We start from the raw sequence: 26,284 nt of genomic DNA on the forward strand, positions 1-26,284 counted from the left end.
GCATCTCTTTCCGCTAGTCTCGTTTGGTCCACGCGCGCGACAGGCACGCGAGTGGTGACGACGAAAGATGAGCGCAAGAAATAAGGGTGGACGGACACACAGGGCAGCCAAACATCACCGGCAGGCTGCTGGAAACAGGGTGGCGCCAGGGTCGGCCGACCCTGATCCCGTTTACACCTGGACCTGCAGCTGGAACACTCTGCAGTCCAACAGGGAGGGCTTTTTTAAGTGAGAACTATTTTTTATTTAATTTTAAAAAAGTCATTGATTTATTTATTTTACATTTAAATGATATAAAAATTTAATTGGATAAAATATAGAAACTTCTAGAAACTTCGTTCATTTTATTTGGTGTGTTATAAAAATTTTAAACTTTAATTAGATGTGGATTTTTACAATTTTTCCCTATTCAATTAGATTATTTTTGCTTTTTTTGTTGGAAATTAAATTTTCAAAAATTAGAATAGTCTAGAAATTTCTGTACAGCTAAGAATAATTAATAAATTTTGGGAGAATTAAGATCTCTTTGATTCATGTGGTCAAATTTAATTTAATTAAGGAGTTTGATTTTTATGAATATGTTTTCCTTTTTGTTATAAAATTTTCACGCTTTTCTAACTAAAATTAACTGCCAGCGACGCTGACAAATGAACCGAATATTCTAGAGCCATTTTCGAGGGTTTCGAAGACTCGCTGAGCAAATCGCAGTTAGCCGCCTTCGCCAATCTGGACAGCGACGCCCGGCGGGTTGCCTACCTGTTGGGGTTGGAGCAGATCGAGAGTCTGGCGCCGGTGCCCATGTTCCGGCAGAAAAACGGAAAGGAGGCCGTCGACCTGATGGTGCAGGCGGAGCGTTTGCTGGAAAAGGGCAATGCCGGAAGCGCCCTCAATCTCCTGAGCAGAGCCATTACTAAGGCGCCAAGTAATGCGAGTTTCCTACATTTTAGACTAGATTGCAATAAAAAAAGCACAATAAATTTAAAATGTCTAAATTTTTTTTAAACAATTTCTGAAATGAGCTGACAATGAGACAATAAATTTTTCAATGGCAGAGTAATTAAATTTTAGCTTTCTGGGCATAACAAAGAAGTTTGTTCTTTTAATCATGAATTAACTTGAATTTTTAGACGGAAATTTATTTGGCTCAGATATTAATTATACTTTATATTCATGAACCTGTAAGTAGAAAATGAGAGCATTTTAAATTTTTTGTGGTAAACGGTAATTATTTATTTGTTCTCATATATAAGTTGCAGAAATTTTGAAAACAGCGACAAAGATAAAAAATTTTTTTAAACAATTAAGACACAAACACTAAAAATTAGTAATGTGAAAAGGTAAAAAAAGATATGTAAAAAAAAAATATTTATTGCTTCTTATTTTTATTAAGAATCAATTAACAAAAACAGTTAAAGCCTTTCTTAAATTTAATTTGAAATGTTTTCCTTAATTTTTTCAGGTTTCAATCAAGCTTTAATACTATTGTGAGACTCTAAATTATATTGTTTTGGTCGTATCAGGAAATAAATATAAATTCTTGAAAGCTCACAAGATATTCAGCTGTTAAAAAAAAAATGCTATTCTTGAAAAGAATTTCATTGAAAACCAATCTTGTCTTTCCTTCTAAAATATTTGATATTACACACTGAACCTGATTTGTGATTTTTTTTATTCTTTTTCCTCCTCTTGCTAATTTATTGTGCCATTATTTAAATAACCTTGCTGAAACAATTTTGCACAATTGCAAACATAAAGAATATTGGCACGATTTCCAGGTAAGGAAGGGGAAAAGTGCGAGTTGGTGAGCCGCCTGCTGGCCCTGCGTTCGCACGCGCTCTCCGACCTCGGGCAGCTCGAGTTGGCGCTCAGAGACACGCAGTTGGCCCTTTCCGCCGGCGTGTCCGACCCTTTTGCCAGGGCCCAGCTGCTGCGCACCCAAGGCCAATGCTACTTTGCGCTCGCAGACCAGATGAGGTACAAAAATCTCGTAAAATTGGTCATTGTTACAGGAGTTTTATTCGGTCTCGTTAAAATTCCAGGGCCAAATTGGCTTACATCAGCGCCCAGACACTTTTAGACCCAAAGAAATCGCAATTCAGCCAGTTGAGGAGCGAACTCGAAGCTGAAATTGCAAAGTGCGTCGACACCAAACCCAAAAATGCAAAAGTTAAAAATACTGGTGAGTTTTATTTAAAAAAATTAAAAGTCAATATTACAAATTTTTTTTAATCATTTAGAATTTAATAAGTGAAATTGGAATTTTTTCTGATTTGTTCAAATTGGGATCAAAAACTTCGCACTCTTAATAAGAGTTGAAACTGGATAATTTACCTTGTCCCATTTCATTTTAATTATATTCAATATTATTTTATATAATAATTAATTTAATGCCAAATAGAAATATACATATGTATTATAAGCGCGGATCTTTTTATAGAAATATGCAGCAATAATTAATATCCAAAAGTTTTAACTGAATTGATTGAAATCAGGTCAACCATGCTCCGTGAGGTTCAAATTCATTTGGTTATGGCATAAAAATCAGGTGAATGAACCCTGAGCTAGTAGCTTAGGGGAGTGCGAACTTTACGATCACGATTTCGGTTTTGGATTTGGCTATGAAATGAGATTGTCTTTCAGAATTACGTTTTCATCCCGGAAATTGGAAATTATTATTTTGCAATGATTTTAGATACATTAGTGTGTCCAAGTCTGACGGGCGGGGAAAGCCAAATCATTCCAAACGCGTCCCTCTTGCTAGGGTTGCACGAAAGCCCCCAAACCGGACGATATGTAGCGGCGAAGAGCAAAGTTGACGCTGGGGATGTGTTGGCCGTCGAACCCGCTTTCTGTTCTGTTCTTCTCATGGACAAGGCTGGAACGCACTGCCACAATTGCTTGACACGGTCAGATTTCCATAATTTATATTGGAACTTATTTTAATTATAAATATATAAAAAAAAAAAATACTGAGAATATTATATCAAAACTTCTTCCAAAATTGTGATACTATTTTGTTTTTCAGCTAAACAAATATATTTAAGTTTCCATTTTTGCCTTTATTATGTTTTTTTAGGCTGATTTTTAATGTTAGCAGCGGAAAAATAGTTAAAATTTATGCTATCAATCCTTTATGGAAAAAATTCTGCATGTTGAATGCGCTAATTTTTTTTTAAATAATATGTTGGACAAAATTTATTTTTAGCTACATTCTTTTCATTAAAATTGAATTTTTCTAAAAATGTTACATTTTTAGGTTAGTTGCGCCCGTCGGGTGTCCAGATTGCAGCGGAGTTGCTTTTTGCGGCCGTGAGTGCCAGAAAAGCGCATGTGATACATACCATAGGGTCGAGTGCAAGTTCTTGAATCTGTTCATCGGCCTTGGAATGAGTGTCCTCTCTCATCTGGCACTCCGAATAATTACCAGAACTGGTGAGCATGTATTTAAAATCAAACTCTAATTAATCAATTTGTTAAAATAAAAAGTATTTAAAATTGTTTCATTTTTAATTAAAATAACTCTATTTTGTTTCAGTTAAAATTTTTTATTTAATGTTTTAAACTAAATGTCTTATCTTTTAATTAAAAAAAATTTAAGATAATACAATTCAACGACTCAATTTTTTTAATCAATTTATAGGGAAATATTAAAATATTTTTTCAAGGAAACCACATTAAAATAAAACAAAAAAATATATTTTTCTTGCAATTTACATATTGATGTAATATAGTTATGGATTAAATTTAAATTTTTATGTTTACTCACACAAATTTAATTTCAGGCTCTGCAAAAGATTTCATTAAATTATGGGATGCAGCGTCGCGTCCTTGCGAGGGTTCCGAGCCAAAATCCGTGTCTGACTATCGGCGCCTGTTGCGCCTTGTGAGCCACCCAGATCTGAGACAAACGCGCGACTACCTGAGCCGCACCCTGATGGCCGTTTTCCTGCTCAAGTGTCTGCAGCGCAGCGAGCATTTCTGGGCGCCCGACCTGAGCGCCGAGGACCAAGTGAAGGTGGGCGAGGCGCTTTTGCGGCACCTCTGCCTGCTGCAGTTCAACGCGCACGAGGTCTTCGAGACCCTGGCTTGGGACCGAACCAAAATCAAAGGCACAAAGACGCAGTACATCGGAGTCGCCGTCTACCTGAGCGTCGCCCTTTTCAACCACGACTGCAACCCTTCCGTCGAGAGGTGAAAAATATTACCATATTTTCATTAATTCTAAAAATCAGTTTTGCATATTTTAAATTATATTTTATTTTCTTATTAAATTAACGAAAAATAAAATTATTAATATATTAAGACATAGTTGGAAGTTGAAATTTTTAATTATAAAACTACAATAAAAGAAGTGAAAGGCATTAAGCAATGCAATTTTTTTTTTTTATTTAACAATGTGTAATTAAATATAAAATTATAAAAAGGTGAAAACTGTCTCAATAATTAAAGTAACAAAAATATTTTAGATATAAATTTAAAAAAAATACTAATCAATACTAATAATCATAAATTAAAGTGTATAAAAATACCTAAAATTAAAAAAATTATACTGAATTAAAAAGTAAATGTGTATTTAATGTTAATACTCATCATTATATAAAGTTTATTAAAATTCTAGACATAAAATATTTTGAATGATAATTCAGTATTTTTTTTCTTTAGGAGTTTCCAAGGTACAACCATGATCCTTCACGCCCTGCGACCTCTGCACCCAGGAGAGATGGTTGGCGAAAATTATGGTCCAATGTTCACGAAAAAGACCAGGGCTGAAAGACAGGCAAGCCTAAGAGCTCGCTATTGGTTTAATTGCGCCTGTCAGGCGTGCTCAGAAAATTGGAACACCTTCGACCAGGGCATCAAATCACCTGTATGTAAAAACCACATTATTTAACTTATTTGAATTTTAAGTCTTAAATTAAATAGGACAAAACAGAAGCGTTGCAAAAGATGTTCGACATGGGTTTTGAAGCCATGGAGGCAGGAAAGTTGGAAGGTGCCGTTTATTTGCTTAGCCAGTTTCTCAATTCTATTGACGGAATGGTCAATTTGCCAGACAGGTGGGAAATTTGTCAATTTAAATTGAAAAATAATGCAAAAATTTGTTTTGATTTCACAGGGAGGTTATTTTGGCAATCGACGCCCTCCGATTGTGCCTGATGTCTCTTTGGGGAACAGTGGTGGTGGTTCAACCACCAAAGACTGACAACAATAATCTCCAGAAAGAAATTGAGAGTACAGTCAAAATAACGGAACTCCTTGCGTTGGAGGATGGCAAATAAATCACAAGACAAATTATTTGTTAAGATTTTTAAGCGGGAAAATAAAAGATTGAAACATAAAACTTATTTATGGTAAGATCATAAATCATTGATTTATTTTAAACAGTCTTTGATCAACATTCTCTTTTTTGCAAGTGTTTCCTGGAATAATTATCGTCAAAATCAAAGATGTATCCAAACACATTTAACAACGATGTGCTGTACACATTAAACTGCTGGTCACACAACAAAAACCATATTACTTTTAATCATCGATCTATACAGTAATGAGAGGTTAATTAATTTATTATGGAGTCTGCAGTTACAAAAAAAAATCAAAATTATTAAATGTCTTCCACCCTAATTTTTGGTTGGTAAAATATAATATAGAGTTGCAGTTATCTAATTCTGGTTGAGAGGCACAAAGTGGTTTTCTTCAATTGTGTGGGCGTATAATATTGACTGTCCCATTTCACTAACATTTATATTTATATATAAATTTTACACTACTATTTACAAATGGACCCAGAACGTCTGCTGGGTCGGATAACTAAAACATTACCATGGAATTAATACAGGGTTGGTTTTCACAGAAGAGCAAACAAATATTTTAAGTGTAGCACTCTGCTTGAAAATAATTAAAAAAAAAGCCAAGTGAAAAAAAATGCCAAAATCACGAAGGTCCCGAGTCCTTTTCTGCTTGGGCCAGGTCGTTCAGATTCAGGGGTCGGCGTTTGGAGCCCCTAAGCGACTTTTTGTTGCACAATTGCTGCAAAGCTGCGTACGCTTTGATTCTTATGTCGTCGTCTTCGTCTTTGCTCGGAGATCCTTCGCGCTGTGTGAGCTGCGGGTCCTCCTGCACTGGCTCTTGAGGGCTCACTTTGCTGTTGACTAAAATTTTCCTGTTGTTTTAATCAAATTATAATTAAAATCATGCAGTTAGTTTAATGTACAGGGTTTCAAACAGGGACTTCTACTACTTTCTATGAAATTGTCTTGTTAGATATGAAAAAAGGATTCAGATCGAGTAGAACTTGAGTTTGAATTACCTAAGTTCCATTGCTGACTGTCTGGTGGGTCAACTGGGGCTAACAAGACATTTTTTGTAGTTGCGATTGTCAGAGCGGGACATGCACCTTACATTGAATGTTCTTACCTGGGATGTAAATGGTGTACTTTTTGTTGATGGTGATGGGAGGGTTATCTCGCTTCAGGATCAGGTAGTGAAATAGATCTGTGTTGAATGTGTTCATTGCCCATTCCCTGCAACCAAATAATGATTGTTATAAAAACGAATGAAATAATTATGCATAAAATTCCAAATTTAAATGAATATACACTTACGTGTGCTGTGTTTTGAGGTGTCTGCAAAGCGAATGGAAATGCTTGACGGCTCCCAAGCAAATGGGACACTGCATATCCGGGCCTTGTGGTTCTAAAAGTAACAAAAAAATTAATTTCACAAAGCGGGCTAAATTAATATTATTTACCTGGCAAAATAGGGTCAAAGGAACTCGGAGTGAAAGTGTACTCAGGGAACAGAGGCGGCTTTTCAACCTCTTCCGGCTTTGGAGCAAGTTCTTTCAAGGCTGACTTTCTTCTCTTGTTTATCACAGATTCCAGCGACTCTTCGTTGCCACTGAAATATGATTTAACAATTCAGGAAATTTAACAATCGTATGAATTATGAAAGTCATCAAGGAAGAGCAAATTTCTTAATTCCAAACTGTGAACTGTAGCAATTAAAAGCTTACCTTTCTTCCATTGATTGTTCTGAAATGGAGACGGGCTTGATGGCCTGCTTGGCTATAGCGGTCAGGGTGAGAGGGGTATCCAGATTGATGAGCGGGGTGCGCGAAGCCCTGTCATCTGCGTCCTCTTTTGAACTGCCATCACTAAAAACATTATTAATCAAGAAGATTGTAGGCATATTGTTCCACGGCAAATTATTCCATGGCCGATCAACTAACTAAATTCCAAATCATCGAGAGAAATACCATGACATATTACAAAATATGTATTTTCTAGGCCCATGAGGACTGCAAGCAGGTGACCAGTGTAAATCTGGGTCTGAATACTCAGATTAACTCGGCATCCCTCGAAATTGGGTTGCCTTAATTCAAAATTAGCAACATTCGTCTCCTATTCTAACCTATTTCCTGCCATGGAATGAGGTAAGTCATGTAATGCTTTGTAATAGTTATATAATCGGTTATGGAATAGTTTGTCTTGAAACAATTATCTGCACAGCAGAAAGAATCTTTTGTGAAATATTGAAAAAAGTATAAAATCAGGATTGAATTAAAATGAATTATAATTACAATAAATATGACTTCGGTCGGTAGAAACTGAAATAGAGGAAATTAAAAACAAAATCAATTTATTTAAAGTCAAACGCACCTCATTGACTTTTCGACTGGGGGCAGTGGCACTTTTCCGAGCATGCTGGACAACGCCCTGTCGAGCAGCCCACCAAGGGCAGAGGTCATTTTGGCCTTGAGACCGTTGCCGGTAGCGTTGGTGTTGATCTCAACCTTGCTCTTGACGTGTTGCTTTCGTATGTGCGCGTTGAGCGCCACCATGTCTGTGTACAGCTCTTTGCAGACAAAGCACGCAATTTTGCGTTTCTTCTGGGCGCACTCGTCGGCCACGGCGCCGGCCGCCGCTCGGAGGACGCCACTCCTCATGCCTCCAGCGTGGTGCAGCATGTTGGCCGCTGCCAGACCCACTAACAGACAGTCGCGTTCCCTCGCAATTTGGTCACTCGATTTGGCAGCTTAAAATTTAGCAAACGCAACAATTAAAAATTTTATTTGCGACAATTTACAAAAATTATATGAAAATTATTATCAAGAAATGCAAAGTATTCTTCACAATTTTCACAAATCAAAACATAAATACAATAATAATCTCACCATTATTGACATCAGTCTGGATGTTCATCTTTGTGTCCTTGACCTTGTGCGCCCACGAAATGTGAGCTTCGAGTGCCTGCAGACCCAAAAAGTGTTTGCTGCACATGGGGCAGACCATTTCCTTCTGCTCATACATGGAGAGCAGTTTCGACGAGCTGGAAGTCGAACCGAGGTCTTCCGAGATCTCGGCGGCCGTTTCTAGTGGCACACTAGACCTGAAAGAAGCAAAACTTTAATTAAAAAGTTGAAAATTTTGGGAATTTTTATACACCAATGATAGTTATGAAAGAAGAAAACAGTTATTGTCAACTGCAAGCAGACTGACTTGAGAGTGTTATTTGAGGAAGACTTATAAGCTCAGTCGTTTCTTTGCTGAAGTTTTTAATACATGTTGAAAATCAAGCAAAAAAGAGCGTGATTTTTTTAAATGAATGCTGCCCTGACTGGCATGACTTATAGGTCTTCTTCTACTTTTCTCTCTATAATGTAGCTGACTTAGAGATGCGGGAGCTAATTCTAAATCATGCTTGAGTGACCACTGAGTTTTACCTTTCGACCTTCCTTTCAACAGACTCAGTCTTTGGGAAAATAGAATTATGTGTCTAATTAGAAAAGGTGTTTGAAGCGGTGAACTTTTTATTTTGCTTGTGACCATATTTTAAACTGAAGGGACTGCAGTTTTTTTTTTTTTTTTTTTTTTTAATAAAAAGTCAATTTCAATTTAATGAATTATTGTACGAATGAAATGAAAATCATGAATTGGATAATCCTAAGAGGTTAGTGGTGCGCTTTTAAATGCTAATAATTTATGAGTCAATTTTAAAATTCAGCTTGATGGCTAATTAGAGATAAATATTTGAACTTACTTTGCCGCATATTTGATATTTGCCACTACAGGAGGCAGGAAGACTTCCTCTCTGGCCACTTCTTCGGCGGTGCTCTGCTCTTGTTCACTAATCTGGTTATCCAAGTCCATGATTTCTGCGTTCTCCAAAGGCTCAATTGGCCCCGTGGCGTTGGCCAAGTTGACCAGAGTGGCGGAACATCCCGGCTGCTGGGCAGCTGCTTCGTACGAGCTCGAGTTGTCATAAACAAAGGCGACCAAGGAGGTGCCACCGCCGAGGTTTTCCAGCATCGCCATCTCCTCGTCAGTGGCACCCATTGCCTGCTGGATTTGCTCCAAGGACTGCTGGCCCTCGTAGTTACCCATGAGGTAGGGGTTGGGTGGCACAGAGACCACTGGCATCAGGGGTGCCACTTCGGGTGGGGGCGGGTAGTCCGAGTGCTGAATCAGTTGGTTGACAATGCCTCCATAAACGTCATCATAGTTTTTGTCCTCATCGGCGATTTCTTGAGGTGGAGGAACGGGGTCCTCAGTGGAAGGGGCCATTGGCAGGGGGGCTGGTTTTGCCGTCCAGTTGGGAACAGAGTCTCGGACAGCGTCGAAATCCCACTTTGGAGGTGGCTGAAGGGGTGTAGGCTGGAACCATTCTTCCTCATCGTCGGACTTTTCCTGCGCGACGACCTCTTTTGACTTCACTTTAGCCTCTTTTCTCTCTTTCACTTCTTCGAAGGATTTAGTCACTTCTTCAGCAATCTCTGGAATTTTCTCTTCCTCCATTGGAGAAAATGGCGAATTTGGAGGTGGAGGAGGTGGAAACGGAGGAGTTCCTTCTTTGATGAAGGGGAAAACGATTTCATCCAAATCTTCCTCCTCTTCTTCCTTTTCAAGCTCTGCGTCAGGGACAATTCCATCCTCCTCGTTGTCTTTGGTGACAGGGTCTTCTACGTCTAATTCTTCCATGCCTTCGCCCATGACATTATTCAAGTGCTTCATTGACTTCAGGTGTTTGTGGAAGTTGAAAGCTGTGGAGTAACTTGTTTTGCAGGCGGCACAGAAGGTAATCATAGGACCAGTTTTGTTTTCGTCGCTCTTCCGGCCTCGTTTCTTCTTTGCTGGCGGTTCCTCTGGCACTTCTTCTTCCTCCTCAACAGGCCGTTTTGAGGAACTTGCCACTTCGACAACCTCTTCAACTTTTGTTTTTTTCTTCTGAGGAGACTCCTTGCTCTCACTTTTTTTCTTACTCTTCTTCAGCTTCTCTGACTCAGAAGGAATTTGTGCTGTCTCAGCACCCTCGGTTTTCTTTAATTTGATTATTTGCGAAAGTGGCAAGTCATCCTCTGTATCTGCAAAGGCGATATTCTTTTTGGCCTTGCCCTCTTTCTTCTTTTTACTCTTTCCAGGTTTCTTATCGGGTAACTCTTCTTCCTTGGGAACTGACTGAGGAGCTTCAGGTTCAATCTCACTCTTTTTCTTTTTCAAACTTTTCTTCCTTTCCACCTTGACCTCAAGAATTTCTGTTTCCTTAGTAGACTTTTTCGTCTTTTTGCCGCCATCCTCTACGACTTTCTCTTCGATCGCCTTTTCGGGAACTGGGACAGAACTTTCAGAGTCAGTCTCCACCAAAGCAGACGATTTGAATATCTTTTTTGATTTCTTTCCAAACTTCTTCCTCTTGCCACTCTCTCCGGATTGGTTCTCCACCATGTCAATCAAATGACCAACAGTCTCAACAGCCTCTTTATTGGTTTCTTGAGAAGAATTGGTCTCTGGTTCAACTTTGACGTCTTCTAGAATCTTTCCTCTTTTCCCAGCTTTCGTGACAGGTTTACTTTTTTCCTTTGGTTGAGCTTTCTTCAGTTTACTGTCAGTTGATTTGAATATTGACATTGAGAGAGCTAAATTTTCCAGTTCCCTGTTCCTTTTCTTTGGCTTTTCTGAATCAGATCCACTCTCCGCCCCTCTGATGGCATCCATCTTCTTCAAAGTACCCAGTCTCTGAAGAGAAACAGGCAGCTTTGCCTTTTGAATGAGCTTTTTGGTTGCATCTTTGCGAGGATTCAAGAGCTTCCCCACCTTTTTAGACTTCCTGATGTCAGGGTCGCTTCCTTGTGCTTCACTATCTGCGTTAGATTTCTTCGACGCTTCTGACATTTCAGATGCTCGCCTGCGGAACACCTTTTTTCTGTTGCTAATTTCAGAGGCACTTTCGCAGCAGTTGGAAGCATGGCGTTCAAGCAATTTGCTTGAAGAGAATATCTCATTGCACAGAGGACAAGCATTGACCAGATTTTCCTCCTTCACCTCTTTTGTTGCAGCTTTCTTTGGCACTTCAGCGCTGGTTTGCTTCTGGGAGGCATTGTTTGGTTCCTTAGGGCAGATTTTCAAATGTCGAATCAGTGAGAAGTGATTGAGGAGACCCTTGTCACAATATGGACAGGCTGTTGCTGCGTACTTGTTGTGTTTTGGTCCATACTCAACAAGTTTCTCCTCAGAAGGTGTCTCTGCAGGTTCGATAGCTGGCTCAGGCTTTTCTTCTGCAGGTGCGGTTTCGGCAACTTTCTTGAAGACTTTCTTCTTCTTCAGCTTGACTATGATAGGAGTTTGACTTTCAGTTGGATTCTCAGCCTTTTTCTGTTCTTCTTCAGGCAGTGGTTTGGCAGTCTGTTTGCTGGATTTATCAGAAATTTTGCTTGATTTTTCGGAACTTTTGCTGGAGTCGGAAGACGATCTACGCTCTGCAACGGCCTGCGTTCTTCCTTTTGGCAGTGACGGCTTTGTGTTGAGCTTTGCTTTGGAAGAATTCTGATTGGCAGCTGCTGGTCGGAGCTGGAAATAGAAAAATGCGTAATTTTGGTTTGCCACTACCTAAATCTACATAAATAAAATTGACCAAAGAACAAAAATAAATTAAAGCACAACAACAACAGCCATTGTACCTTCATTAATCTTTTCCTTAACATACGTGTCTGCATGAAAATGGGCCAGGAAGATTATTTCAAAATTACTTAAAGTGAAGGAAAACTTACACTATGAATAGTTGCTTGGCTTCGAGTTTTGATTTCATCGTCATTGAAGTTGATGACACGCCTACTGCCCCTTTTTGAGGGCAAGTTGGCTATCATTTTTTGGATAGTATCACCTGCAAATAAAATCAATAAATCACGTGAATATAAAGCATAATATAATTATCTACCATCTTGTTTTTTAGCCCGGTTAATTTTCATCGGACTGGAGGGAATTCTCTTCATTCCTCTGCGGGCTCTCCTCCTGGTACCAAACGGCCGCCACTGCTTTCTTTTCCTTGGACTGTTCAGCATCCAAGTTGTGTCTCCACCACATTCAAGCATGTGCTTGTGCAAATCAGGCAGAGTCGAGTTATTTTTTCCGCACTTTGTGCAGTTGCTCTCGGCAGGATTGGTCAGTGGAAGGACTGGGGCCTCACTGACTAAGCCGTTAGGCTCGATCGAGCGTTGAAACAAGTCGTCTGGCAGAGTGGTGGCAGCGTCCACATCCATGTAAGTGCACCAAATGTTGGTGTGTACCTCATTCACGTGGTCATCTAAGTCCCAGAGTTCCGAAAAATGACCTCTGCATATGTGGCAAATGTATCTAATATGGAAAAAATAGGAAGGATTAATATAAAATTTTATTTAATTTGATGTTCTTACCTTTTCGGTCTGATCCAGTCACCACTGAAACCTTCCTCAATAAGCTCCTCGACCACATATTCAGCCTCCAGCAGCTTTTTACTCCTCCTGGAGGTTCTCTCGGGAGGCATCTGATATTTGGCCAGTCCAAGGTCCAGCCCATGCAAGAAACTTGCCAAGTCCTCAGAAGTGTGCGGGTTGTTGCGTGTTGGTCTAGATGAAGACTTTCGAGACATCTTCTTTCCGCCGATGGCCTTCTTACTCTTCTTGGCAGAGAGCCTCTTCTGAATCACAAACTGGGTGCTCAGACACAAATGAGCAAGGTCCTCCTGCTTCGGCGATTTTGCCCGGTTTTTGCTAAGATACTTTTTAGGGTGGTTCAGACGAACAGGAGTCTCTTCAGGCTCTTCAGGTTCAGGAATAATTGGTTCAGGTTCTGCCGGGACAACAGGAGACGCCACTTTTATAACAGGCACCTGCTTCACAGTTTCTTTCTTTTCTTGCAACTCAACAGGTGCTTTCTCTTTTTCTTCAACAGCTTCATCCGCTGGCTTTTCGGTTTCTTTCGTACGCTCTTTTTGGATCAGCTTCAAGACAGTCTTGGGTTTTACTTTCGGTGACGATTTCTTCTTGCTCTTTTGCGACTTTTTGCCCAAATTGAGCTTCACTTTAATTTTGATGTTGGGTCTCTTCTTTTCAACTGCCGTGGCAGTTTCTGCGACAGCAGCGGGTACTGGTTTCGGAAGCTCGACTGGAACTGGCTTAGGTGGTTCATTGACTTTCTCTATTATCAGCACTGGCTGCTCTTCCACTCTGGCAGCTTGGTCTTCCTCGGGGGGCAACGCTGATATTGTGACTTCAGAAGTCAAGGCCACCGTCTGTTTTCCAACAGACAAATTTGGCAGGGAAAATTCACCTTGAACTTCCTGCTCCTCCTTGCTCTCTAAATATAATACAACAGGACTCTTCTTGGTGGCAGATGGTGTTTCTTTTTCTTTTGGTGTCTGAAATAAAAGAATGATAAGAATTTATAAATATCCATTTCCATGTTTTAATACCTTTGCAGGTGAGGCAGTTTTGGTGTGTTTCCCAACAGTGCCATGAGCCACTCGTCGGTGCTTGCACATGCTGACGTAGCTTGGGAAGCTTTCGTTGCACATGCTGCAAGAATATTTGATTGACTCCTCAGAGGTTTGCTGCTTGGGTGGAAGAGGTGGTGGCAACGGCTCTTCGATGATTGGAGTGATGCTTATTATGGGCGGTTCGTGGACTGGGCCTGGGTGGGCCATGCGAGTGTGCACATCCAGCTGGGCAGTGTCCATAAAGCGCTCAGTGCATTTCGAGCATCCAAAATATTCCCTAAAAGATAAAACGAATCAATTAAAATTGTTGAAAGTCTTAACATGACAGGTTTTTTCTTCTTTTTTTTGACCAAATATATATTTTTCATATCAACTCACTTGTTGTGCGCAACTTGCAGATGGGATCTTAGTTCAGGTAAGGTCCTGAAAGTCTTGCCGCAGAGAAACATGCAAGGGTGCTGATTGTCATTGTTGGTGTGCTGCACATGATGACGCTCTCGGGCAGTGGGGGAGGAGAATACTCTGTAGCAGTAGAAGCAGGGAAAATCTTGTGCCTAAAAGGGACATCCACAGGTAAGTTTGAAAATATTTTATATAGAGTTAAATTACCTGGTGAAGGGCTTGGTGCTTGAGCAAGTTGATTCTATTGGTAAAGGTAGTGGAGCAGTGTTCGCAGGAGAAAACTTGGGAAGGAGGGCCCAGGGGCAGCACTGGACTGCCCGAAGAGGCAATCGAGTCGTCAGGGTGCAAGGTCAGGTGATTCATCAACTCCTCCCTGTGACGGAAGAACAGGGCCGGGCAGAAGTGGCACCGGTAGAGATCAGTTACGTTGGGAGGAGTATCGGGGCCAATGATGATTCCGCAGTTGGCAGCGTCGCGGTCAGAGAGCAGCCGAGTGTTGATGTGGGATCGAAGATAATGCCTCTTGAGGCTGAACTGCCGCTGGTAGGAGCCGCTGCAGATGTCACAGTTGTAAAGCTGGAAACAAACGAAAGATTTTTTTGGTTGAAAAAATTTAATTTTATTGTTACTCATTTTAAGTAAGAATCTAAAATAAATTTGGGGAATTCTACTAACCTTTGTTCCATTAGGGGCAATGCCGAGGTGGCGGTCCTCAATGTGGAACACAAAAGGTGTAATTCTTTGTGGCGGGGGTGCACTCTGCGCCGCCTTTTTGCTTTTCCTTGCCTCCAAGTGAGGCATGGGCATTGGAGGCAGCAGCATGGGCGGCACTCCCACCTGAAGCAGGTCTGCAGGGTTGACGTAGGGGTGGAAGACGCTCTGCAGCGCTTTCTTGGACAGCCTTTTGATGGGCTTGACTTTCTTCTCTGATCGAGGAATGCGCCTGACGCTGAGGTCAAGCACTTGGTCAGCGGCAGAGGACGAAGGTAGCTGAGGCAGTTGAGGCATCACGGAGGAAATGGGCGCCACTTTTTGCACCTAAAACACAATTTTTTTTTATCCCAAATTAGAAATTTTACAGTCCATCCACTCATTTTTTTAATAATCCAATATAATTATTAGTTGTGGCCTTTTATTGAAATAATTATATTAATTATTTTAAAAATGATAAATAAGAGAAGTAAACTTCTTTTTAAGTTCTTTACCTTTTTCTTTGCCACGCTGAGGTCAACAGGTATTTGTGCAGGAAAGTTGAAGGCAAGTGCAGGTGGTGGAGCTAACAATGGTGGGGGAGGGAAGAACGAGGTAGGAAAAGGCAGGACAGGCGCCACGATTGGCTCCTGCTTTTTCTTTCGCGGCTTCCTCTTAGCCTTTTCGACTACTGGTGGGACACAAGGCACTATTTGCGGCAGCTTGACAGCTTCCTTTTTCTTGGCAGGCTCACTCGGAGCAACAACTTTTGGTTCTTTCACGGAAGGAGTCTTTGGAATGTCTTCCACCTTTTCTGTATCAACAGGGTCTATCTTTGGCAGCTCCTTTCCATCCTCCTTGACTTCATCAACCTTTTCTTTCTCATTGTTTTCAGGTGGTTTGGCAGTTTCTGTTTCTTTCTCAGCCGGTTTGCTCTTTGATTTTGGCGACTTCTCAACTTTGCTGACGACTTCGTCGACTGAGTCGAGCACGTCACACAAACTGGACACGCAGGTTGACACTTCGCTCTCCACATTTTCGTCCACCCTTACTTTGGGAGTCTCAGGACTTTTCTCTGAAACCTCCTCCAAACATTTTGTTTCCACTTGAGGTTCTTTTTGCACAACTTCTTCAGCAGCCTCATCTTCATTTTCACTGTCTCTGTTCAAAACTATGTGGCTCACAATATCAAGCTGCTGATCTTTTTCGTTGGTTTCCTCCTCACTCTGGGTCACAATTTCCTCCTTGATTGGCAGCTCACTCGGCAAACTGTAATGGCCGTTCACTGCTTCACTCTCAAGATCGACTGTCTCAGTGTTGTTCACGTTGTTCTCCATGTGGTCCAGCAGGTTGATCACAACGCTGGAAACCACCTCAGTCTGCATCTCTTCGATGGGCTCCATCTCCTCTTCTTGTTTTATATACATCGATATGAAGCGCAACTCTTCATCCGTTTCATTGCCGTCGGATGCGGTTTGTGCTCCGTCGTCTTTCTCAGTGCCATTTTTCATTTCTGAAACACACATAATAATAATTTAGCTATTTCACCCAAAAGTGTTTAAATTCAACTCAGTCTGAAAAATTCTAACAAATTTTTTTTTTATTAAGTAAAAAACATGGCAATCATGGCATAATTAATGCGTGTTGCGTTTATGCTAAGCCATTATCATTTCTAGTATTAAATTACGCCCATATTCAAAAATTAAATCGAGCTTTTTAATTAAACACCAACATAATAATAGTTTCTCCGGAAATATCCAAAATTCAAATCAAGAGAGTGCATGAATGCAAAATAAATTTATTTTTAATAGAAATGTAAAGATTTTACGAAGATGAAGAAATTGTGCAATTGAAATTTTAAATTTAAATTGTTGTATCTTTTAAACAAATTACAAATAACCAATAATAATTAATGATAAAAGCAACAACACAGTATTTAAAAAACAGTTTTGATTGGAAAAATATCTAGAATATATTAAATTGGAAAAGCAGCCGTTAGTTACAAAAAAGGATTAGTTTCCTCCTTTGCTTTTTTTCTTCTCTTTGTTCAGCACGGCATGGGAACATAGAGCGGAGCGGAATGCCGCGCGGATTGCATACCCAGCAAGGCGCTTTACGCTCTGCTGATTGCGAGTCGAATCGCCGAACCGCAATTAGTGGAACACCAAGCGCGGAGACCGAAATTCAAACTTTCGGTATTTATTTCTGTATCAAGTTCGGAACGAATTTTCCAAGCGCAGATTTTCCACGGCAAGAGAGCCTCGCGCTTTCAAGGACGCCCGACTTCCCCCTCCTGATTTTCGCTCGAGCGCCCGGCGCTGGCAGAATTCGGTCGGCGGCGTTTGCCGACGGCCGAATTTCGTCGGCTGGAGGAGCAATGGAGCGAAAAGAGGCCGACAGGTGCGGCAGAGGTTCAACAAATGGCCCAGATCGAACCAGTTTATCGGCGTTATGCAACCAGAGGAGCACGTCTGTTCTGCGGATAGCCTACCCTCGAAAATCCATAGGAGCTCGCGCGGCCACGGTTCCGTCCAATTGCAGCACCAAAACCTCAAATACTACCAATTCGGCAAATTCACCCTGTCTGGAACGTCTCCGAACTCGAATTTTCCAAAATAAGAGGAAAATTGCAAAAAATTGCAAAAAAATTGAGAAAAAAGGAAAACGGATGAAAAGTAATAGGTTGGCTGCAAGAGTGGCCAGAATGTGAATTTGGGCAAATTTTTTTGCAAATATGCCGACGGATATTGTGCGTCCACGGGCTGCGATAAAAAAATAACACACAGTTGGCTGAGTGAGTGCCGCCTGTGTCGGCTGGCGTTCCCCTACATTTTCTCTCTCCATATCATGTGTTTCCACTCCCTCTCTCTCTCTCTCCTATAATATAGTCGTCGCCAGCTCTCTTCTCTCCGCGCTCTGCTCGCTCGCTCGCCCGCTTTGCTCAACGCTCCTGCATTATATGAATGCACGGCCGCTCATTTCCAACAAACAAGAGCACCTTTGCTAGCAGAGGGAGGCGCCGCCGAGCCCGAAATCGCGCAAATCGCTGATGAAAAATAAAGCATAGGAAGCACCGTCCACTAATCAAGGGGCTTTGTCATCAGTTTTAGAGACAAGAGCGCAATTCAAACTCCCTGACTAGCCTAAAATGTTTGGAGCTTGTTTCATGAATTCAAAAATTTTCAATTTTATATTTTGAAAAGGTATCAAAATTTATAAATTGATCTTTGCACTACGATTTATTATATTAAGTAATAATTTATTATACAAACTGATGGAGATAAAAAATATTTGCGGAGACATACACAAAATGGCTCGGAAATTTTGTCAGTTAAAAGCTCCATCGTTTTAAAAAAAATTTGATTATTTTTTAATCCTTGTGCAACAAACCATCTTATCTCAATTACTATTTGCTAATTACCTAATGCTCAATATTTTTTAAGTTCATCAAATTTGTAACTGATTTTTATTGTGATTTATTTTTTTATTTTTTGCAAACATGAACTTTTCTTATAATATTATATTTAGGTTTGCCAAATCAAATTCTTCGGAGTAAAAATTTTCCAATTCCATAAAGAATGAATTACTCCATTATTATTTAAATCTTAATATAATAGCAGAGATAATTTCTAAAATAACAAGAATTAAATGGAGAGCATTATTGTCAACGCAAAATTCACCCTCAAGCGTTTTTGCGCAAAGTCAGCAGAGCTGTTCTCGTCGCAATCAGAGAGGGGTATTGATTGGCGATTTAAACCCTTAGAAATTTCTTCCGTTCTTTTCTGCCTCCTCCGCATGCAAACTTGCTTATTATTGTTGGTCTAGGCTTTGCTCACCTCCTTCCATTTTGTCTGGCTCCTGTTTGATTTCGAGCTGCTTCTCCGGGGCGGCCGGCTCCTTTTCCAGGGTTTTCAGGAGGTGCTCCACCGCCCCGCGGGCTGCCTCCTCCTCTGCGTCCAGTCTCATCGCCTCCGTTGGCATCTGCGAAAATATTAATTGACGACCGGATTCAGTTTTAGATCTGTGGGCGCGTGCAAAGGAGGTCCACGGGGAGTAGATTTATTTGCACTGCGGAACAAAGGGATGGAAAATGAAATTTGAAAGCAAAAACTCACCATCTGCCCTCAAGACTTTGAAATCTGCTCTTCCTCTTTTTCCACAGTTGAAATCCCATACTGCGGAGGAACTGAAACAAAAATTCACAATAATTAAAATCAAAGGTTCTTTCATTTTTACTGAAGTTCTTATCATTTATGTTTCAACGCAATTTTTCGATATTTGTGCGCTGATTTTTTTAATACCCAAAAACATGGAACTTTCCCTCTATTTCTGGCCATTTTAATGACCCAAAAATATTTGTGATTCTTTTTATAGGTTTCAAACGGATAAATTGCTTTTTAAAATTTTTCTTTGCATAAATTTTTACGCTGAACTACTTTGCAGTCGTAGATCAAAGATCGAGGCTATATTTATTGTTTTTATTTAAAGAATAACAAGAATTAAACGCATAGGAACAAAACTATGATTTTTTACCAAACTTTTCCAACTCTTTTTTCCCTTCATTAATTGTTAATTACTTCCTTATTCATTTTGAAAATTCATTCTATAAGGAAATTCTAATTAGCTAGTTGATCAAAATTTAATAGATATGAAAACAACACCTCCGAAAAATTATGTTTTTCTTTTATCACAACTAATTTGTTTTCATTGGAAGGAAAATTTTGTTTTTGTTTCTCTATTTTAAACTCTAAAATTTTCTCCTTATTAAGTGTTAAACAACTACTAATTTTGCTCCAAATTATTGGCCGAATCTGCGAGGTGGATCATAATGTGCAGCGCAAATTTTGCAGAGCGACGGTTAATAAAGCTTGCGCTGCTCATCGGCCTTTATATTTCTCCGTCGGTCGGTCGGCGGCGAGGCGCGTGGTGCTCAAATGGCGGCCGTGCTGTTGTTGCCTAAGTAGAGAGTACTTTGACCTTCTTTTCGTTTCTTTCACACCGCTGTGATAACCCAGCAGCGAGCGCTCTTTCTTTCTTTCTTTCTTTGCGACGAGAGAACGACGACGCAAAACCAAGAGAGAGACAGACAGATGCACCTGCACTGTCCCGATTTTGGGGCTCGTTAAAGTTCTGCACGTGGCAATGCAAATAACGCGCAGTTGGGTGCCGATTGTTTGAAGGGCAACCGCAACGGAAGGAGGTGGATGGTTGAAATTAGTCGACTGCTATAATTTTCAACTCACGGTTTAGGTAAAACATCAAAATTTACCTCCAAAGTATGGAGCTTTAAAGGAATGAAAAATAACTTAATTTTTTGTTTGAAAAGTTATAAATTAAAAAAAAAATTGAAAGACTTCCATAAATATTGTGATTAAAATTAAGGCTTTTGAAGGATAATCTACAAATTCACGAAATAGAAACAGTGAAAACATCCAACATTTTTCCTTGATTTCTTTCAGAACAAATTGTTTTTCAATAATTGAATGTAAAGAATATGATTGAAAATATTGGGAAAAAATAAACAACAATAAAGATTTAAAAAGAAATGTCTATTTCCACCATCATAATACAAGTATTTTGTTTATAGATTTGAATTGAAGTCAAATATTTGATTTAAAAACAACAAAATTATCGTCTTTTGTTACCAAATTTCGAATTTTGTTTGCTTCAATATTTTGCTCTCGCTCCCTCTAGTTGTAGGACACACGCGTAAAACGCCCCCTTCCTGTTCTGCCGGCGCTGAACTTGTTTTTATTATTATTATTATTATTTTTTCAATAAAACTCTTTTCAGCCGAGCCCACCTTGCGGAATCCCAATCAATTCGCCACAAATCGTCTTGTCAGAAGCGACGATTTCGCAATCGGCCTGGGAAATGTAATTTCGGATGGGCCGAGCGGCGGATGAATTGGCTCGCGCTGGAGATAAAACTGGCTGCTTATCATCGCTTGGCATTGACTATTTCTGCCTGCACGGCACAAACACACACACCACCAAGGAGACGCAGCGACATTCTGGCTCGGCAAACTCGCACGCACTCGAAATGGGCGGCTGGCATTCGAGTGCGGAAAACTTTAAATCCTTGGGAAAATTTTGGGGATTTAAATTTTGCACAAGCTCAAAATCAAACTTCTCTTATTATGATGGACATGATTTGTAATTAAAATTAAATAGGAAATCAAAATAATACAATATGATAAATAATAATACATAATTCATTTCAAAATAAAATCACTTCAGCTGATTTTGATAATTTAAAACAAATTTTCTTCTATTTCACAATGCAGTTTTGCGCATCACTTGAGTTCCTAACCGATTTCGTCAGATCCCCGCAGTGTGAAAAAAACGACCCTCGCCCTTTTCTAAACAAGGACACGGCAGCTATTGTGTTTGGAGAAAGAGATGCATCTCCTCCGCTTATGCCATTAGCCAGGTACCTTTTATTTTCTATTTTTTATGTGCGTAATCCTTCTTCTCCCTCTCGCACCCCGCTCGCAACACCCGACCCGAGCAAACCATCTTCCCTAGCTCGACTTTTATTACAAGGAACTACGGAGAAAATTCTACTGTCGTGTAAAATCAAAAAGCAATTTCGCTCCACTGATAAACTATCGGAATAGGAAAGCGAAGGGAAATAAATTGGATTTTTTTTTTGCTTTTAACTTTATCTCGGAGGAACGAGAATAAAAAACTTTAAAATTTGATCCATACATTTCATATCCTGATTTAAAAATATACAAAGCTTTTTATGTAAATTATCAAAGAGAGGAGAATATTTATTAACGCTTGGATGGTAAATATAAACGGAGTCGATTTTCAGCTCCCAGTTTTGAAATGGTGTCTAATGCAAGTAGTCAGTCGATGCTCTCTAATGACAGTTGGCGGCGATTAAAATGAATCACGATTAGTTAATTATCATTTAGCGCGATTACTCGGTGGCTTCGAATGTCCTGCAGTGAAATGGCTTTGAGTCATAAATGGATCGTAACGCCTGGCGCGACAAAACGGAGCGGAATTAAATTTGAATTCTGCTATTTTGATGTTAAATTTCAAATCAATACTGTTTCTAGCCACATACCAACAGGATTCCATTTACACGTTTTAAATTTTTTACTTGCAGCACAGCGAGTTTCGTCAGTCGGTTCTTGCTCAGTTTTTTCTCTCTCAAAATTATTATGATTACATGTAATACAAACGGGAGAAACATCAAGCGCAAATCATTAACGGCCTAACTCACCTGAACATCTCTAGTTCCGAGTTTTCAGTAAATTCTTTAGATATAAAATGAGATACTAGAGCAGAGGAAATTGGAGCTTTTCTCCTCGGCGTAAAAAGAAAAGAGCAGAAAATCTTATCATATCTTTTCCTTGATTTTTTACCTAATAATTTGCAAAATATTCACGGGTTTAGATACGATTGGGAGAAAATGGAGCATTTTATAAAATCATCTAAATAAAATTTCCGAGTTTTCTGAAACTTGATCCAGCTTAGGCTGGTGCCACCGAGAAATCAGCCATCTCGCGTAATTATCTCTAAGCGACTCGGTTCGAATTTATAAACAACTCCTGGCTGCCAGTGGCCGCAGCGAGAAAAGAAAGAGACACGCACGTGACAGGCCCACGTCACACCGGAGAAAACGTCCTCCTGTCCCAAGCAAGTCTCTACTCCCAATACAAAAGTCAAAAGGCGATGAAAAATATAGTAAATTTTACGCACTGTCCATGCGGCCAGGGCTTGCACTGCTGTACGATACAATGAGAGCGGTGATGAGCAACAAACAGCATAATATAAATTCAGAGTCGGTCGGGCGATTCCATTCGACACTGGGCCGGGGGGAGACGCGGAGGAGAGGGAGAGAGATAGACCTTCCCCGAGCAGAACCACCGCTCTCTGCACGCGAGAGAGAGAGAAAAAGAGCCGGCCGGCTTGGGGAGAGAATTTTGCTTCGCGAGAGCAGCAGCAAAACTATCCCAATGCAGCCGCCTGAGCGACCGACGAATGCAACAGGGTGCTGCACCACCGCCGCTCGCGCAATTTGCACAAAAATTTCGAAAAAGCTTTGGAATGCGACAGTGAGAGGTTTTTCTATGAAAACGAATCATGCAGCATGAAAAAGGAATAGGTTGCAATTCATATAACAATAGGAAAGGAATGTTTGCAAAACAATACGAATGTTTTATATCTGTCATACAATAAAAATAAACTTTACGAAAGGAGCTAATTTACTAAATGGGTTTCAAATAGGCGGAAATCAATATCTCTTTGATAGACTCGTGCAAATATTCATTGGAACGGATATTACCTTTTCAATAAACATTTTTTTTTTTTAAATCATAGATAAGTATTCAAAATGTGATATTTTGCACAAATTTACTTTTCTTGCTGCTGTAAACTGCATTTTAGAGGTGTTAAACTTGCTCAAAATTTTTGCTCTTTGGAAGAAAATCAGTAATTTTTCATCGGTATTCTTTGGAAATATTGGTTTTTATTTTAACTCGAGCAATTTCACGCAAGAGCGAATTCGCGACCAAAAGATATGATGCTTCCGATAATTTGTGAAGCATCAATGTCAAGGTCCAATGAGGAAATTTAATTGCGCTTGCCAAAACACTTTGCGAAGTGGAACGTAAAACAAGCCAACCGTTTGAAGGGATGTTGTATTTGCAGCCAGTGTAAATTCACCAAACTGTCCACGACGGAAACATAATCAAATTGCAAATTAGATTCAAATTTAATGAGGATGTTTAAAACAGGAGTTAAATCTGGAAAATATTGATGGAGTGTGTTTATAGTTTGCAAAGTTGTTTGTTCGGAGGAAATTTTTACAATTTTTCTTTTTACAAAAACACGATGGAATTGAGTAAAAAAATTGTCGAATCCTGAATTAAAATATTCTAGACTCTATTAATACGGAATCTGAAACCATTGATACATGAGAGAGAAGATTAATAAACTAATTTCCTTCAATATGCTACTTTACTCTCATTTGCCTAAAAAAAACTTGAAATGCAATGAATCCAATAATTAGAATTGATCAAAGTTAGTTTTGAGAGGAATTGTTTGATGAGTTTCAACATGTTCGAACGAAAGTGAAGCGTTGGCAGACATTTATTAAAATTCTCCCTGGCGATGCGAATTTCGCGCTTAATGTGCTGAGTTGTCACCCGAGTAAGGAGTAAATTATTGCGTGTATTATTTTTGCGCACAAGAGCCGTCCGTCGTCGCAGGCGTGTTTTACCAGCGGCGAGTAAGCGAGCAGTTTTTCATGCGATACCGTTAGAGCTGCTCGATACTTTCATAAGCGCCGCAGTCGACGCTGCGCTCCCTTTTCGCCTTAGCAGCCAAACTCCGACTGTTTGCAAATAAAAACTTGGAGAAAGAAAAATTTTATTGAGATAATTCCCAAAATGCAGCCATGATAATTTCAAAAAAGAAAAAATGACGATGCGGTCGATGTGCAAACACTGAGTTTGAGGCAGTTATTTAAAAAATTGTTACAAAAGTTCAGCAATTCTAAAATAAGTCCAATCAAATTATAAATAGCAGGAATTTGAAGTGTGTGACTGACACTGATTTATAAGGCAAATTAAAGCAAACAGAGATTTCAACGGTTACTGGAGATGTAAAACTTTTTGCATACTTCAGTTCCAAATTAGGAGATTTAACTTTTCATGAGAACAAACTGAAAGTGTTAAAATTTCAACAATCTCAGCTAGTTTTGAATGCAAATCAACAATATCTGTTCAATTGAACAAAACTTCCATCCTTTAGATTTTGCTCTCACAGGCCATTTTTTTCCATTAAAAAATTGCTGAATATGATAACAAATATGTTTCATGGTTTCTTGCGTGGAACGAGCGACGCAGGCAAGTTTCTTTCCGCGAGATAAAAGCATCGCTGGCACGCTTCGGGAGGGGCTGCTGCTTGGCTGGCTGGTTTGCTAAACGCAGAGGAGAGGCCATGCTAGGCCGACGTGGGCAGGTAGGTGCGGAACAAGCGCCTGCCGCTTAGGCAAATGTGTGCTACAAAGGCATCCGACGGCGGTGCATAAGCGCCAGGCTGGTCGAATTCCCGATTTTCTCCAGGATTCGGCGCCGGTTTGCGCCTCGGCCGGAAGTGATGACATTTCTGGCGGCGGAACCGCTTTTGACGCCGCTGCGCCGACCGGAAACGCGTGTGTAATTTGCTTTTCCGCGACGGTCGTGGTGCAAACTGCCATTTTAAGTTAAAATAAAAAGAAAAAATATATTCAAAAAATCAGAAGAATTAATTTGATAGTAGGAAGTCTGTCACTTCTTTTTTCTTTATTTCTTGTAAAAAAGTTATTAAACTTCAGCTGCACAAAATTTTAAATCATGCAATTTTTCAAATTTTTGATTAATATGCAGATCTGACAATCCTGTATAATGCGTAGACTGAAAAAAAAACAATTACAACAAGATAATTGTACATACTTTTATGATATTTCCACAGATTCTGGTTGCTTTTGCCATTACTGCTTTTTGTTAAAGCGAGTTGATTTGGATGTATAATAAATGCAAAAAAATAATTTTTTTAATTTAATTTTAATATTCAGATTAGGAATGAAGCTTCAGTTTTGAAACTATAGCTTCGAACGATATTAAGGTAAGAAAAAAAGAAATTTTACATAAAATAAGGTAAGAATTAGAGGAGCTTTTTAGTTTCAAACTGTGTGCTCCACGCAATATTTCATATCTTTTGGAAGTTAAAATTTCATACATATTTTTAAGCAGGAATCAAGTGGAGAAAGAATAAAATCGCACTTTTAAGAAACGGTGCGAATTATTAAAAAAAATTATGCACATTTTAACAAAGTTTCCAAACATGATCAGAAGAAAATTTTATTATTTTTCAGCTGTAACTGCAGATAGGCAGCAGTGATTGAGGAAAGGATTGATTTCTTTTATGATAAGAGAATCACATTAAAATAAATGAGAAAAGTGCCCAGTTTCGGGCAACCCTTATTTAGTTTTTCTGCTGAAATTTGCTCCACGTCGATTAAAACTCTTTAGAGCGAGGATCGAGTTTCCTCCGCTTGGGTTTTCTGTTATCACGGCGACGTGGCCATTGATTACGGTTCGTTCGGTCGCGGCACTACTGTTTTATCATCGCGGCGAACGCCTCGAGCCTCCACCACCACCACCATCTTGTTTTTGATATTCTCTCTTTTAAAACTGGCTGCTGCTCGGTCGTCGTGTCTCCTCTCTCGCGGCGCGAGTGTTGAAACACGGGCAAGGCCAACGCCGAGAGTCGCACAAGTGTGTAACTCACTCCTCGTCGCGATCTGTTAATTAATTGCGACGAAATTCGCTTTGATCGAGCCAAAGGAGAGGGTTCGACGCGAAAGGGTGGAAATTTGGGAGAAAAGCGACTGACTTTGATCTGCGGCGTTTGACAGGAGTTTCGTGACTAATTAACTTTGGAGA

General features: G+C 39.8%; 2 protein-coding genes across 8 annotated transcripts in view; one reads left to right on the forward strand and one right to left on the reverse strand.

Annotated features, from left to right (window-relative positions):
- On the forward strand, positions 1-5,631 carry LOC132192891 (SET and MYND domain-containing protein 4-like). Its single transcript, XM_059613101.1, has 10 exons — positions 1-228; positions 666-922; positions 1,776-1,974; positions 2,040-2,179; positions 2,693-2,906; positions 3,257-3,432; positions 3,783-4,191; positions 4,663-4,867; positions 4,924-5,057; positions 5,117-5,631. The coding sequence occupies exons 1-10, from the start codon at positions 68-70 to the stop codon at positions 5,277-5,279; spliced, it is 2,058 nt and encodes a 685-aa protein (XP_059469084.1). The 5' UTR covers positions 1-67; the 3' UTR covers positions 5,280-5,631.
- Positions 5,322-26,284, reverse strand: part of LOC132192889 (titin-like) — a 24,128-nt gene continuing 3,165 nt past the window's right edge. Inside the window, exons 3-22 of one of the 7 annotated variants that reach the window (XM_059613094.1) lie at positions 18,954-19,024; positions 18,675-18,819; positions 15,354-16,351; positions 14,824-15,186; positions 14,356-14,724; positions 14,125-14,300; positions 13,723-14,023; positions 12,686-13,668; positions 12,211-12,626; positions 12,044-12,156; positions 9,040-11,843; positions 8,174-8,388; positions 7,659-8,034; positions 7,580-7,606; positions 7,013-7,153; positions 6,749-6,897; positions 6,603-6,693; positions 6,415-6,521; positions 6,308-6,346; positions 5,322-6,149 (exon numbers count right to left, since the gene is read on the reverse strand). In XM_059613094.1, coding sequence (XP_059469077.1) covers positions 5,932-6,149; positions 6,308-6,346; positions 6,415-6,521; positions 6,603-6,693; positions 6,749-6,897; positions 7,013-7,153; positions 7,580-7,606; positions 7,659-8,034; positions 8,174-8,388; positions 9,040-11,843; positions 12,044-12,156; positions 12,211-12,626; positions 12,686-13,668; positions 13,723-14,023; positions 14,125-14,300; positions 14,356-14,724; positions 14,824-15,186; positions 15,354-16,351; positions 18,675-18,819; positions 18,954-18,956 — 8,034 coding nt within the window. In that variant the 5' untranslated portion in view covers positions 18,957-19,024 and the 3' untranslated portion in view covers positions 5,322-5,931. Of the gene's footprint in view, positions 6,161-6,307; positions 6,347-6,399; positions 6,522-6,602; positions 6,694-6,748; positions 6,898-7,012; positions 7,154-7,579; positions 7,607-7,658; positions 8,035-8,173; positions 8,389-9,039; positions 11,844-12,043; positions 12,157-12,210; positions 12,627-12,685; positions 13,669-13,722; positions 14,024-14,124; positions 14,301-14,355; positions 14,725-14,823; positions 15,187-15,353; positions 16,352-18,674; positions 18,820-18,953; positions 19,025-26,284 lie in introns of all 7 variants that reach the window. The other 6 variants (XM_059613093.1, XM_059613098.1, XM_059613097.1 and 3 more) reach the window with 6 other exon arrangements.

This window comes from Neocloeon triangulifer, unplaced genomic scaffold, assembly GCF_031216515.1.
Source record: "Neocloeon triangulifer isolate White Clay Creek 2 clone unplaced genomic scaffold, ASM3121651v1 ptg000003l, whole genome shotgun sequence".
Classification (NCBI taxonomy): Eukaryota; Metazoa; Arthropoda; class Insecta; order Ephemeroptera; family Baetidae; genus Neocloeon; species Neocloeon triangulifer.

Coding starts and splice junctions, on each gene's coding strand:
- LOC132192891 (XM_059613101.1), top strand. CDS start 68: ATGAGCGCAAGAAATAAGGGTGGACGGACACACAGGGCAGCCAAACAT. Junction 2,180..2,692: donor TGCAAAAGTTAAAAATACTG/GTGAGTTTTATT, acceptor CAATGATTTTAG/ATACATTAGTGTGTCCAAGT. Junction 4,868..4,923: donor ACCAGGGCATCAAATCACCT/GTATGTAAAAAC, acceptor TAAATTAAATAG/GACAAAACAGAAGCGTTGCA.